The sequence below is a fragment of the Rissa tridactyla genome, chromosome 29, assembly GCF_028500815.1.
Source record: "Rissa tridactyla isolate bRisTri1 chromosome 29, bRisTri1.patW.cur.20221130, whole genome shotgun sequence".
NCBI lineage: Eukaryota > Metazoa > Chordata > Aves > Charadriiformes > Laridae > Rissa > Rissa tridactyla.
The window spans coordinates 83,407-95,237 of record NC_071494.1 but is presented as its reverse complement, the minus strand read 5'-3'; the positions used below and the strand labels follow the sequence as shown (position 1 = coordinate 95,237).

At 58.9% G+C, this 11,831-nt stretch overlaps 1 protein-coding gene and 1 non-coding gene across 2 annotated transcripts; both read left to right on the top strand.

Annotated features, from left to right (window-relative positions):
* Positions 1-447: 447 nt before the first annotated feature.
* On the top strand, positions 448-638 carry LOC128901840 (U2 spliceosomal RNA). The gene has a single exon (XR_008463540.1). It is a non-coding gene; the product is annotated as a U2 spliceosomal RNA (small nuclear RNA).
* A 1,113-nt stretch (positions 639-1,751) lies between these two features.
* On the top strand, positions 1,752-11,830 carry HNRNPUL2 (heterogeneous nuclear ribonucleoprotein U like 2; the record flags this gene model as incomplete). The annotated part of the gene is given in 16 exon segments (XM_054183943.1): positions 1,752-2,681; positions 3,944-4,038; positions 4,041-4,093; positions 4,229-4,305; positions 5,607-5,717; positions 5,720-5,745; positions 6,342-6,432; positions 6,521-6,633; positions 7,419-7,685; positions 8,340-8,462; positions 9,155-9,283; positions 9,992-10,160; positions 10,243-10,443; positions 10,825-10,901; positions 11,602-11,709; positions 11,798-11,830. Coding segments are annotated over 16 exon segments (2,289 nt in total), but the record flags the coding sequence as incomplete, so codon positions are not given.
* Between the last annotated feature and the right edge of the window lies 1 nt (position 11,831).

The following is an 11,831-nucleotide window of genomic DNA, read 5'->3' as shown; positions in this document are numbered from 1 at the left end:
AGCGGATCGGGGCGGTCGGCGCCGGCCGGAGGAAGAGCTCCACGAACCGCCGCGCCGCCAAATCTCCTCGCCTTCACGGGGCCCCGCCCGCCGGGGGGCGGGGACATGCAAATGAGACGAGGGTGGGGCGTGGTTAACTATTGCGCCAATGGGGGTTGGGGCGGGGTTTGTGGATGGGGCGGGGCTTATAGAGGGTGGTGTATATAGAAGGGTGGGGTTATGCTAATTAGACGCTGGGGCGGCGAAGGTGATGATGGGAGCTCCCGATGCGGAGGAATTCAGGGTGTATCCGGGGGATTGATGCCAAAAAACCGGTCAGAGTGCGGAGGACGGTGGGGAGCGGAGGGGAGACTGCAACGGACGTGGTCGGTCTTGGGAGCGACCGAGTCACCGCGATGTAGGGATGAGTGGTTGTCCGTGGGGTGCGGTGGGTGCGGACAACAAGGTATCGCTTCTCGGCCTTTTGGCTAAGATCAAGTGTAGTATCTGTTCTTATCAGTTTAATATCTGATACGTCCTCGATGAGAGGACTTTATATTAAACGGATTTTTGGGCTCGGGAGTTGGATCCGGAGCTTGCTCCCTCCGCTCCGCGCATCGTCCCGGTATTGCAGTGCCTTCGGGAACGGTGCACCCCCTCACGGGGACCTTTCGCTGGTTAAAGATAGAGTTGTGTTATGGCGGGTATTGGCGGCTCTTTGTCAATCTCTGGGGCGGTGGGAGGGCGCTGTTTCGCGGGTTGCAAAGATCCGTGGGGTACCAAGATGCGAGCAAAAGGGTGGCATTTGCGGGGCTGGAGGGAGCCCGTGTGGTGCTGGGTTATAGAGACTTATGGGGCTGTAAAGGCCCATGGGGCACCAAGACGTAGGGGACTGGTGGCACTTGCGGGGCTGGGGAACCCCGTGTGGGCTGGGATGTGGGGTGAACCGCTGTGGGGCAGGTGGCCACGATCAGGGTGCGGGGCGGGCACCCTGTAACCCCGTATCGCGACATGGAGCGCCTCCGCCCCCTTGTGCCGTAACGGGGAGTGCCGACCCCCCCTGCGTCGCGACACGGGGCACCAAGGGCTGACACACACACACCCGACTCCGACCTCGGCACCCGCCGGGGCTGGGGCTCGCTGGATCCGGGACTTTCGGGGGAAAAAAGGAAGAAAAAAAGAATTAAAAAATATTGTTTTAAAAAAAGCGTTTTCTAAGGGAAGAGCTGGGGGGGGGTGGTGTCCCCCGCATCCCTTTGGCGCCGCCTCAGCTCTGCCCGCGCCCCCCGCCCGCTCCCACCTTCTATTTTTGTTATGAAAATAGATACTTGTAGCTTCCCCCGCCCCGGTTCCCCCCCCGCCGTTCCCCCCGCCCCCGCTCAGGCCCCGCAAACAAAATGGCGCCCGCCGCCACAGCGCGGCCGGGCGGGAAACCCGAGCGAGGCCAAGGCGCCCCACGACCAATGGGAAGGCCGCTTGTCCCCGTCGCTAGGCAGAAACCCCCCTCCTCCTCTTTCCATTGGGCGGCGCGGCGGCCAACCAGAAAATGGCCTTCTGGCCGCCGCCGTTGCGCACGTAGGCGGAGCCGCGCGTGCGCGGCGTCGTCAGTGCGCGTGCGCGCGCGGGGCGGAGGGGGGCGTGGCCTGCACGGCGGCGTCACTGCGCGTGCGCACGCGCGGCGGCAGCGGCGCGCGGGGGGGAAGGGGGCGGGGTCTGCGCAGGCGCGCGCGGCGGAGGAGGCCCCGGCGGCGTCGTGAGGCGGCGGCGGCGGGCGCAGGCGGCGGCGGGGGAGGGACGGGCAGGGCCGGCGGCGCTCGCTCCCCTCCACCGCGGCCCCTTCGGGCCCCTCGGGCCCCTTCCCGGGCGCTCTTTCCTTCCCCCCCTCCCCTTCCCCTTCCCTTTCCCCTCTTCCCCCCCCCCCTTTCCCCGCCCCGCGGCCTAAGGCCCGGCCGCCGCTCGGCCTCGCCGCCGCCTCAGCGCTTCCGCTTCCTCCTTCCCTTCCTTCCTCCTTCCTTCCTTCCCCCCCCCTCCCTTTTTCCCCTTCCTCCCCTCCCTTCCCTCTACCCCAACCCGCCCCGCCGTCGCCATGGACGTGAAGCGGCTGAAGGTGACCGAGCTGCGGGCCGAGCTGGGCCGCCGCGGCCTGGATTCCCGCGGCCTGAAGGTGGAGCTGGCGCAGCGGCTGCAGGAGGCCCTGGACGCCGAGATGTTGGCGGCCGGACCGGAGGAAGGAGGCCCCGCCGGGCCTGGGGCCTGTAGCGGGGAAGCGGGACCGGCGGGAGGCCCCGCCGCGCATCGCCACGGCGAGGAGGAGGAGGAGGAGGAGGAAGAGGAGGAGGAAGAAGAGGAGGAGGAGGAGGAAGACGAGGAGGCGCTGCTGGCTGACGAGGAGGAGGCGGCGGGGGGAGCCCCGGCGGCCCCCGGCGAGGCGGAGGCGGCCCTGCCCGGCCCCCCGGAGGAGGAGGAGGAGGAGGAGGCGGCGGCGGCGGAGGAGCCGGCGGTGGAGGAGCCGCCGCAGCAGGAGCCGGAGCAGCAGCAGCAGCAGCAGCAACAACCACCGGCGGCGGAACCGGAGCCGGTGGCCGAGGCCGAAGGCCCCGAGAGCGGCGGCGGCGTGAACGGAGCCGAGCGGCCGCAGGAGGAGGGACCCAGCGGGGACGAAGCCGCCGCCGCCGAGGCCAAGGAGGAAGGAGCCCAGGCCGGTGAGCACCGGGGGGCCCGACCGGCCTCCCCCCCGACCCCCCATCCCGGTTTCTGACCCCCCCCCCGGGGCAGGACCTTCCCTCCGGCCCCGATTCCTCCCCCCCCCCCCATCTCCCCAAAACTCCTGCCTCGGGCCCCCCCCACTTTAACACCGCCAAAATCGCGGTTATTCCGGGCTTTTTCCCCACCCCAAAGGGTGCACGGACACACACAGCCCGCTTTTGGGGGGGGGCAAAAACATCATCCCCGGCTCTCCCCCCCCCCCCCCCCCCCCAATTTTGGTCCAAAACCATTTTTCCTCCAGTTTGTTGCTGTTTTTTTTTTTTTTGGGGGGGGGGGGGGAAGAGGCAAGTGGTTGTGTTTTAAGAAAAAGCAAGACAAAGTTGAGGCCGGAGTTTGCCGGCGATAATTAATTAACTGTAATGAGTTCCCCCTCGGCGGGGCAGAAAAGCGCCGCCTGAGCTGCGGTTTGGGGGATTTATCACGGTTTTTGGCATTTATCGGAGGAAAATCCTCACGTTTTAGGAGGATTTGGGGGGGTGGAGCCGGTTCCTCCTTTCTCAAAGTGAAAGTGTCGCTGGAACAACAATAACGCTAATTATCGTCATTAGCGTGAGAAGTTTTTACCCAAATATCTCCCTGTCCAAGCTTTCAAAAAGGCAAAACCCGCGGATTTTACGCGGATATTTATAAATATTTGTTTTTTCTTTATTCGCCAAATTAGAGGCCTTCGGCGTCTCTCTTGCTAACGACTCGTTAGCTCTGTGTCCTCACAGAGATCTCCTTGTTATTAATTAACCGCCGGCCGTTGAGCCCCCTCGGATGAAAATCCCGGTGTAATTTGGATTTATTTGGGTTTTTTGACGGCGCGAGGGCGGGTTTCGCCTTTCCCCGAGTTCCCGCCTTTAAAATTGGGTTTGAAACCCTGTTTTGGGCGAGTTTGGGCTTCGCCGGCTGCTGGGGAAGGCGTTTGTGCCGCCTCACGTGGAGCCGGGGCCGGGGGGGATAACGCAGACGGGGCCTTTCCAGCATCGTTCGGCCAAAAAATAAACCCTAATTATAAAGATCTGTTTAAAAATTACGATTTCTAGTAAATAACTCAATTTCCTTTTGAAGTGGGGTAATTGGAGGTTTGTAGGCGCCGCGAGCGCTTTGGGGACGCGCCGGAAGGCGGAAGAAACCAACGGACGCTGTGGGACTGGGGGAGTTTTTCTTAACTTTTGGTGAAAACGAATGTGTTTGTTTTATCTCTGTTTCCCAGGGGAGGAGGAGGAGGAGAAGGCGAAGGCTGGGGGGGCGGATGGGGAGCGCCGGGGGGTGAAGCGGCAGCGGGACGAGAAGGACGAGCACGGCCGGGGGACGAGCACGGCCGGGCGTACTACGAGTTCCGCGAGGAGGCCTACAACAGCCGGTGGGGGCTTCCTCCTCTTCCTCCCCCTTCCCTCCTCACCTTCCTCCTCCTCCCCCCTTCCCCTTCTTCCTCCCCCTTCCTCCTCCTCTCCCCCCACCTTCCTCTCACCTTCCTCTTCCTCCCTCCTTTTCCCAGCTCCAAGTCGCCGCCGCCGCCGGAGGAGGAGCCCCGGGAAGGGGAAGAGGACGAAAACCTCGTCATTTTGGACACCTGTACGTGGGCACAGCCCCCCCTCACCCCCCCCCCCCCCCCCCCCGCAGCGTTAATTTGGGGCGGTTTGGGGGGATTTGGTGACCTTGGGAACACACGGTGGCTCCGGTGTTTCTGGGCTTTGATTCTTGGGATTTTTAGACTTAATTATATTTTTGGGGGCGATTCCAGGCAGTTTTTGGGGGAAAAGCTGATGTGACGGCTCTGGTGTCGCTTTTCTGGGCTCCAGTTCTTATTTTTTGTGTTTAGTTGATTTAATTTTGTTTATTTTGGGGCAGTTCTAGGCATTTTGGGGGTTCTCATAGCCCTAGATAAAATGCAGTGGCTCTGGGGTCCTTTTTCTGGGCTCCAACCCCCGTTTATTAATATTTAGTATATTTAATTATATCTATTTTAGGGCGATTTCAGGTGTTTGGGGTTTTTCTAACCCCAGAAAAATCAATCTGATGGTTCTGGGGTCCTTTTTCTGGGCTCCAACCCTCATAGTTTATACTTAATTTATTTAATAATATACATTTTAGGGCGATTCCGGGGGCTGGGGGTGTTTTCTAATCCTAGGGAAAAAGCAACGGCTCCGCTGTCCTTTTTCTGGGCTCCAATTCTTAATTTTTTGTATCTGATTTATTTAACTATATTTATTTTTGGGCAGTTCTGGGCATTTTGGGGGTTCTTATAGCCCGGGAAAAAGCGCAATGGCTCCGGGGTCCTTTTTCTGGGCTCCAGCTCTGATTTTTGTATTTAATTTATTTAATTATATCTATTTTAGGGTGATACCAGGCGTGTTGGGGATTTTCTAACCCCGGAAAAACCAATCCGTTGGCTCCGGGGTCCTTCTTCTGGGCTCCAGCGCTCATTTTTTTTATTTAGTATATTTAATTATATTTATTTTAGCAATTCCAGGCGTTCGGGAGTTTTTCTGAGCCTGGAAACCTCAGTTTCTGACCTAAAAACCCAGCCGGTGGCTCTGGTGTCATTTTTCTGGGCTCCAACTCGGATTTTTTTTATATTTAATTTATTTAATTCTATTTATTTGTGGGCGATCCCAGGCGTTTTGGGGGCTTTTTAACCCCCAAAAAACCCATCCGATGGCTCCGGGGTCCTTTTTCTGGGCTCCAGCCCGCATTTTTTATACTTGATTTATTTAATTCTATTGATTTGTGGGCGATCCCAGGCATTTTGGGGGCTTTTTAACCCTGGAAAACCCGCCGCCGTGGCTCCGGGGTCCGTCCTGGATTATTTTTTCTCTCTAACCCGTATAATTTTATTTATATTTTATTTTGACGCTTTCCCCCCCGCCCCCCAGACACCTCGGACCTGCACTTCCGCGCCACGCGGGACCGCTATGGGGGGCAGCCCCTCTTCTTCGAGCGCTTCCCCTCCCTCTGGTCGGGCGCCCGCGGCACCCACGGCGTCACGCGGGGAGGGTCTGCTTCGAGGCCAAGGTGACGGGGGGGGGACCCCAAAAACGGGGGTTTGGGGGCGGGGGTGGGGTGATCCCTGGGGATTTGGGGGGGTTTGATGGGGGGCAGGAGGTGGGGAAAAGGGGGTTAAAAAGGTTTGTGGGGGCTGGGGGTGCCTCGTGGAGGGGGCAAACGCCTCGCAGGGGCTTTTTTTTCCGGGGGGGGGGGGGGGATTTTGGGGCTTTTTTTCCGGGGGGAGGGGGGGGGGTTGGGTTGGGGCTTTTTTTCCTGGGGGGGGGGTGTGGAGATTTTGGGCTTTATTTTGGTGGGAATTTGGGGCTTTTTCCTACGGGTCTGTGGGTTTTTCCTAGGGGTTTGGGAGCTTTTCTGGGGGGCCGGGGGCTTTTTTGGGGGGGGGGGGTTCGAGGGCTTTTCCTCTTGCCTGGTTGATGCCTTTTCCTGTAGGAAGTTGGGGCCTTTTCCAGGGGGAAAATGAGGCCTTTTCCTGCCCGTTTTGGGGCCTTTTCCCAGGGGAAGCGGAGGCCTTTTCCGGGGTGGGGGAAGCCTTTCCCGGGGGAAGCAGGGGCCCGGCCCTCAGTGTTCCCCCACCGGTCTGTGCAATGGGCGCGTTCCCGCAGGTGACGCAGCATCTGCCGCTGAAGGAGGGCAGCCCCGAGGTCCCGCTCTTCCGCGTGGGATGGTCCGTGGATTTCTCCCACTCCCAACTGGGTAATGACACACCCTCCCCATCCCAAATTACAACACCCCCCCCCCCATGCTCTCGTTAAGTGCTAACGAGGGCTGGGGGGGTCATCAGGGGAGGACGAGTTCTCCTACGGCTACGACGGGCGAGGGCTGAAGGTGGAGAACGGGCACTTCGAGGAGTTCGGGGAGAGCTTCGGGGAGAGTGACGTCATCGGCTGCTTCGCCGTAAGGGGGCGTGATGTCATCGGGGGGACTTCGCTGGAAGCGGAAACGGGGGGAAACGGGAGGAATCGCTCAGAAAGAGGGAAAAGGGGGGGTTAGTGGGGGGGAGTTAATGAGGGGGCAGGTAATGAGGAGAAGGGGTGAGAGTTAAGGAGGGAGAAGGTAATGAGGGGGGAAGAGCTTAACGAGGGGGAGGAGGGGGAAGCTAATGATGGGGGAGAAGTTAATGGGGAGGTGGGTAATGAGGAGAAGGGGTGGAAGTTAACGAGGAGGGGCAGGTAATGATGGGGGAGAAGGGGACCGTTAACGAGGGAGGGGAAGGGGCAGGTAACGAAGGGGGAAGGTAACGAGGGGGAGAAGGGGACCGCAATTAGGAAATGGGGACCGTTAACGAGGAGGAAGAAGTTAACGAGGGGGAAGAAGGTAATGAAGGGGGGCAGGTAATGAGGTGAGAGGGGGACCGTTAATGAGGGGGAGAAGGTAATGAAGGGAGAGAAATGAAGATAATGAGGGGAAGAAGGGGATCATTAATGAGGGGGAAAAAGTTAATGAAGGGGGAGAAATGAAGGTAATGAGGGGGAGAAAAGGACTGTTAATGAGGGGGAGAAGGGGATCGTTAACGAGGGGGAAGAAGGTAATGAGGGGGGAGAAGGGAAGGTAACGAGGGGGAGAGGGAAGGAGACCGTTAACGAGGGGGAGAAGGTAACGAGGGGGGAGAAGGGGATCGTTAACGAGGGGGAGTAGGGGCCTGCTAACGAGGGGTCCCTTCCCGACACCCCGTGCCCCAGGACTTCTCCGGGGAGGAGCTGGTGGAGCTCTCCTTCTCCAAGAACGGCCGGGAGCTGGGACCCGCCTTCCGGGTGGGGAAGGGGGCGCTGGGGGGGCGCCCCCTCCTGCCCCACGTCCTCTGCAAGAACGTGGCCGTGGAGCTCAACTTCGGGCAGAAGGAGCAGCCCTTCTTCCCCCCGCCCCACGGCTTCCTCTTCCTGCACGCCCTGCCCCCCGAGGAGCGCGTCCGCACCGCCCTGCCCCCCAAGACCACCCAGGAGTGCGAGGTGAGGCCCCATGCGCCCCCAAAACGCCCCCAAAATGCCCGAAAATGCCCCCAAAATGCCCACAGAACAGCCCAAAAAACCTGTCCTGGCGTAATTCCCTGCCCTTGCTCACCTCACAATGGCGTTTCTTTGCCCCAGACAGCAGGTGGTGCAAGGTGACACCCCAAAAACGCCCGCAGAACACCCCAAAAACACCCCAAAAACCCAGCCCAGTGAATTCCCTGCCTTTGCTCACCTCAAAATGTTTTTTTTTTTTTTTTGCCCCAGACAGCAGGTGGTGCAAGGTGATGCCCCAAAACCGTCCACAAAACACCCAAAAACGCCCCAAAACCCCATCCCAGTGGAATTCCCTGCCTTTGCTCACCTCAAAATGGGGGGTTTTTGCCCCAGACAGCAGGTGGTGCAAGGTGACGCCCCAAAACTGCCCGCAGAATGCCCAAAACTGCCCGCAGAATGCCCAAAACTGCCCCAAAACCCCATCCCAGCGTAATTCCCTGCCTTTGCTCAGCTCAAAATGGGGTTTTTTTCGCCCCGAACAGCAGGCGGTGCAAGGTGACACCCCAAACCCCCCTCACCCCCCCAAAAAAAAACCTGCTGCTGCGTCATTCCCCGCCTCTTCCCGGCTCAAAGTGGCGTTTTCTGCCCCGAACGCAGGTGGTGCTGATGGTGGGGCTGCCGGGGGCCGGGAAGACGCAGTGGGCGCAGCAGCACAGCCGGGAGCACCGGGAGAAGCGCTACAACATCCTGGGCACGGAGAGCGTCCTGCACCACATGCGGGTGAGACCCCGCCGGGGGGTGTCCCTGGGGGGGATGTGGGGGTCCCTGGGTGGAATTGGGTGGGATTTGGGGGACCTGGGGGGGATTGGGGGTCCCTGGGGGAGTTTGGGGGTGCCTCTGGGGGGGATGTGGGGGTCCCTGGGTGGAACTGGGGGGGGATTTGGGGAATCTCAGGGGGGCATTCATGGACCTGGGGTGGAATTTGGGGATCTCTGGGGGGGTGTCTATGGGAGGGATTTGGGGGAATTGGGGGTGAATTGGGGTTGTCTCGGGGGGGGGGGAATTGGGGGGATTTGGGGACCTCGAGGGGGGATTGGGGGTTGCTGGGGGGGTTGAGGGGCCTCTGCGGGAGAATTGGGGGTCCCTGGGTGGGACTGGGGGATTTGGGGGGGTCTCTGGGTGGCGTTTGGGGACCTGGGGTGGCATTTGGGGGTCCCTGGGTGGGACTGGGGGGATTTGGGGGTCTCTGGGTGGCACTTGGGGGTCCCTGGGTGGGATTGGGGGGATTTGGGGGACCCGGGGTGGCATTTGGGGGTCTCTGGGTGGAATTGGGGAAGTCTCTGGGTGGCGTTTGGGGGTCCCTGGGTGGGACTGGGGGGATGTGGGGTGTCTCTGGGTGCCGTCTGGGGACGCGGGGTGGCACTTGGGGGTCTCGGGGGGTGTTTGGGGGTGCTGACCCCCCCTCCCCGCAGCCCGGGGGCCGGGAGGAGCCGGTGCTGGACGCGCAGGGCCGGGACCAGCTGGCGCAGCGGGCGGCGCAGTGCCTCAGCAAACTGGTGCAGATCGCCCCGCGCGCCCGCCGCAACTTCATCCTCGACCAGGTGACCCAAAACCCCCCCGATTCGCCCCAAATACGCCCCCCCCAAGAGGGAGCCACGTCCTCCACGGGGCGACCTCCAAATCGCCCCCCGAACACCCCCAAAATCCCCAATTTCCTTCCTAAATTTCATTATTTCTGGCTTCATTATTTCATTCTGAGTTTTATTTCATTCCTAAACTCCCCGATTTCATTTTTAACCTCGTTTTTTCATTCCTACGTTTTTTTATTTCATTCTTAAGCTTTCTGGCTTTCTGCCTGTTTTGTTTTTTCTTTGCAAATTTCCTTATTTCACTCCTGAATTTCATTCCTAAGTTTTTTTCACTACTAAACTTCCTTATTTCGTTCCTAATTGTGTTTCATTCCTAAATTTTGTTATCTCGTTACAAATGTTGTTATTTCATGCCTAAATTTCATTACTTCCTTCCAGATTTCCTTATTTCATGCTTGAATTTCCTGATTTTGTGCCTAAATTTTGTTGCTTCGTTCCAAATTTTGTTATTTCATGCTTGAATTTCCTTATTTCATTCCAGAGTTTGTTGATTTGTGCCCAAATTTTGTTGTTGATTTGTGCCCAAATTTTGTTGTTGATTTGTGCCCAAATTTTGTTGTTGATTTGTGCCCAAATTTTGTTGTTGATTTGTGCCCAAATTTTGTTGTTGATTTGTGCCTAATTTGCCTTGTTTCCCTCCGGATCCCGCTCACCCCCCAGTGCAACGTGTACAACTCGGGGCAGCGCCGCAAGCTGCTGGCCTTCAAGGGCTTCTGGCGGCGGGCGGTCGTTATCGTGGCTAACGAGGAGGAGTGGGGCCGGCGGCTGGGGCTGCGCCGGGCGGCCGAGGGCGAGGACGTGCCCGACTCCGTCATGCTGGAGATGAAAGGTGGGCCCTTGGCGGGGGGCAGCCCCCGCCCCGACCCCCGTTAACGGGCCGGGCCAAGTCACTAATTGCCCCCCCCCCGCAGCTAATTACTCACTGCCGGAGAAGAGCGAGTACCTGGACGAGGTGGCCTTCGGGGAGCTGCCCAAGGAGGAGGCGCAGCCGCTGGTGGCCAAGTACAAGGAGGAGGCGCGGAAGCTGCTGCCGCCGGCCGAGAAGCGCCAGAACCGCCGCAACAACCGCAACAAGCGCAACCGCAACAACCGCAACCGCGGCCAGGCCTACGGTCAGGCCTTTGGGGCGAATCCCGGCCGTTTGGGGCCCTTCCCCCCCCCCCCCCCGTTTCCCCTCCCTTAAGGCGAGACGCCATTGTGGGACAAAATCCCCCCTTTTTGGGTCATTTTGGGTTAGTTTCCCCACCGTTTCCTCCCCTTTCCCCCACGCAAGGCTGCAGTGAGGCACCGTTTTGGTGCAAAAACCCCCCTTTTTGGGTCCTTTTGGGTCCTTTCCCTCCCCTTTCCCCATCCCAGCCCCAGTCGGGGCTTTCACTGGCCCAAACTGGGATTTGGGGGTCCTGGGGTGGGGGGGAGCGTTTTGGTGTAAATAGTGAATTGGGGCGGGTTTTGCCCGTTTCTGCGCGTTCTGACACCGTTTTTCCCCTCGGCAGTGGGCGGCCAGCGCCGGGGCTACGACAACCGCGTCTACGGCCAGCAGCAGTACTGGGGGCAGCCCGGCAACCGCGGGGTGAGCCCCCCACACACTTACTAGCCCCCCCAGTGCATTTACTTGCCACCCAGATTGTTATTTTGCCCCCAAAATCTATTTATTTGCCCCCAAATCTATTTAATTTGGCCCCCCAAAACCTGTTTATTTTGGCCCCAAATTTCTTTGGCCACAAATCGATTTCTTTGCCCTTATTTCATGTATTTTGGCCCCAATTTCTATTTATTTGGGGCCAAATCTGTTAGTTTTGGCCTCAATTCATTTCCCCCCAAACTTATTTGCCCCCCAGTTTATTTTGGCCTCAATTTTATTTGCCCCCAAAACTTCATTAGCCCCCCCCAGTTTGTTTCCCCCCAGATTTTGTTTGTTTCCCCCCAGATTTTGTTTGTTTCCCCCCAGATTTTTTCCCACAAACTCTATATTGTCCCCCAAAATTTATTTCCTTGCCAAATCTGCATTTCTCCCCAGATTCATTTTCTCCCCAGATTTATTTGCCCCCAAATTCTCTTTGTTTTCCCCCACCTATTATTTCTCCCCAAAACTTTGATTATTTCCCCCCCAAATTTACTCTTTTGCCCCCAGATTTTGTTATTCCCCAGTTTTCCCCCATGCCTGTCCCGAACACCTTCCACTGCCCCGGAGGACGCCCAGGGGGTGCCCCCCGCCCAAACCTCCCCCCAACTGCCCCAAAGGGGTGACCACCCCCCGGTTCCCCCCCCAGGGCTACCGCAACTTCTACGACCGCTACCGGGGCGACTACGACCGCTTCTACGGCCGGGAGTACGAGTACAACCGCTACCGCGACTACTACCGCCAGTACAACCGCGAGGTAACGAACCCCGCTAATTGGGGGGGGGGTCCGAGGGCGCGTCCCCGAGGTCCGTTTTAACCAAATTGGCCGTTTCTTCCCCCCAAAGTGGCAGAATTACTACCAGGACAGAGACCGGTACT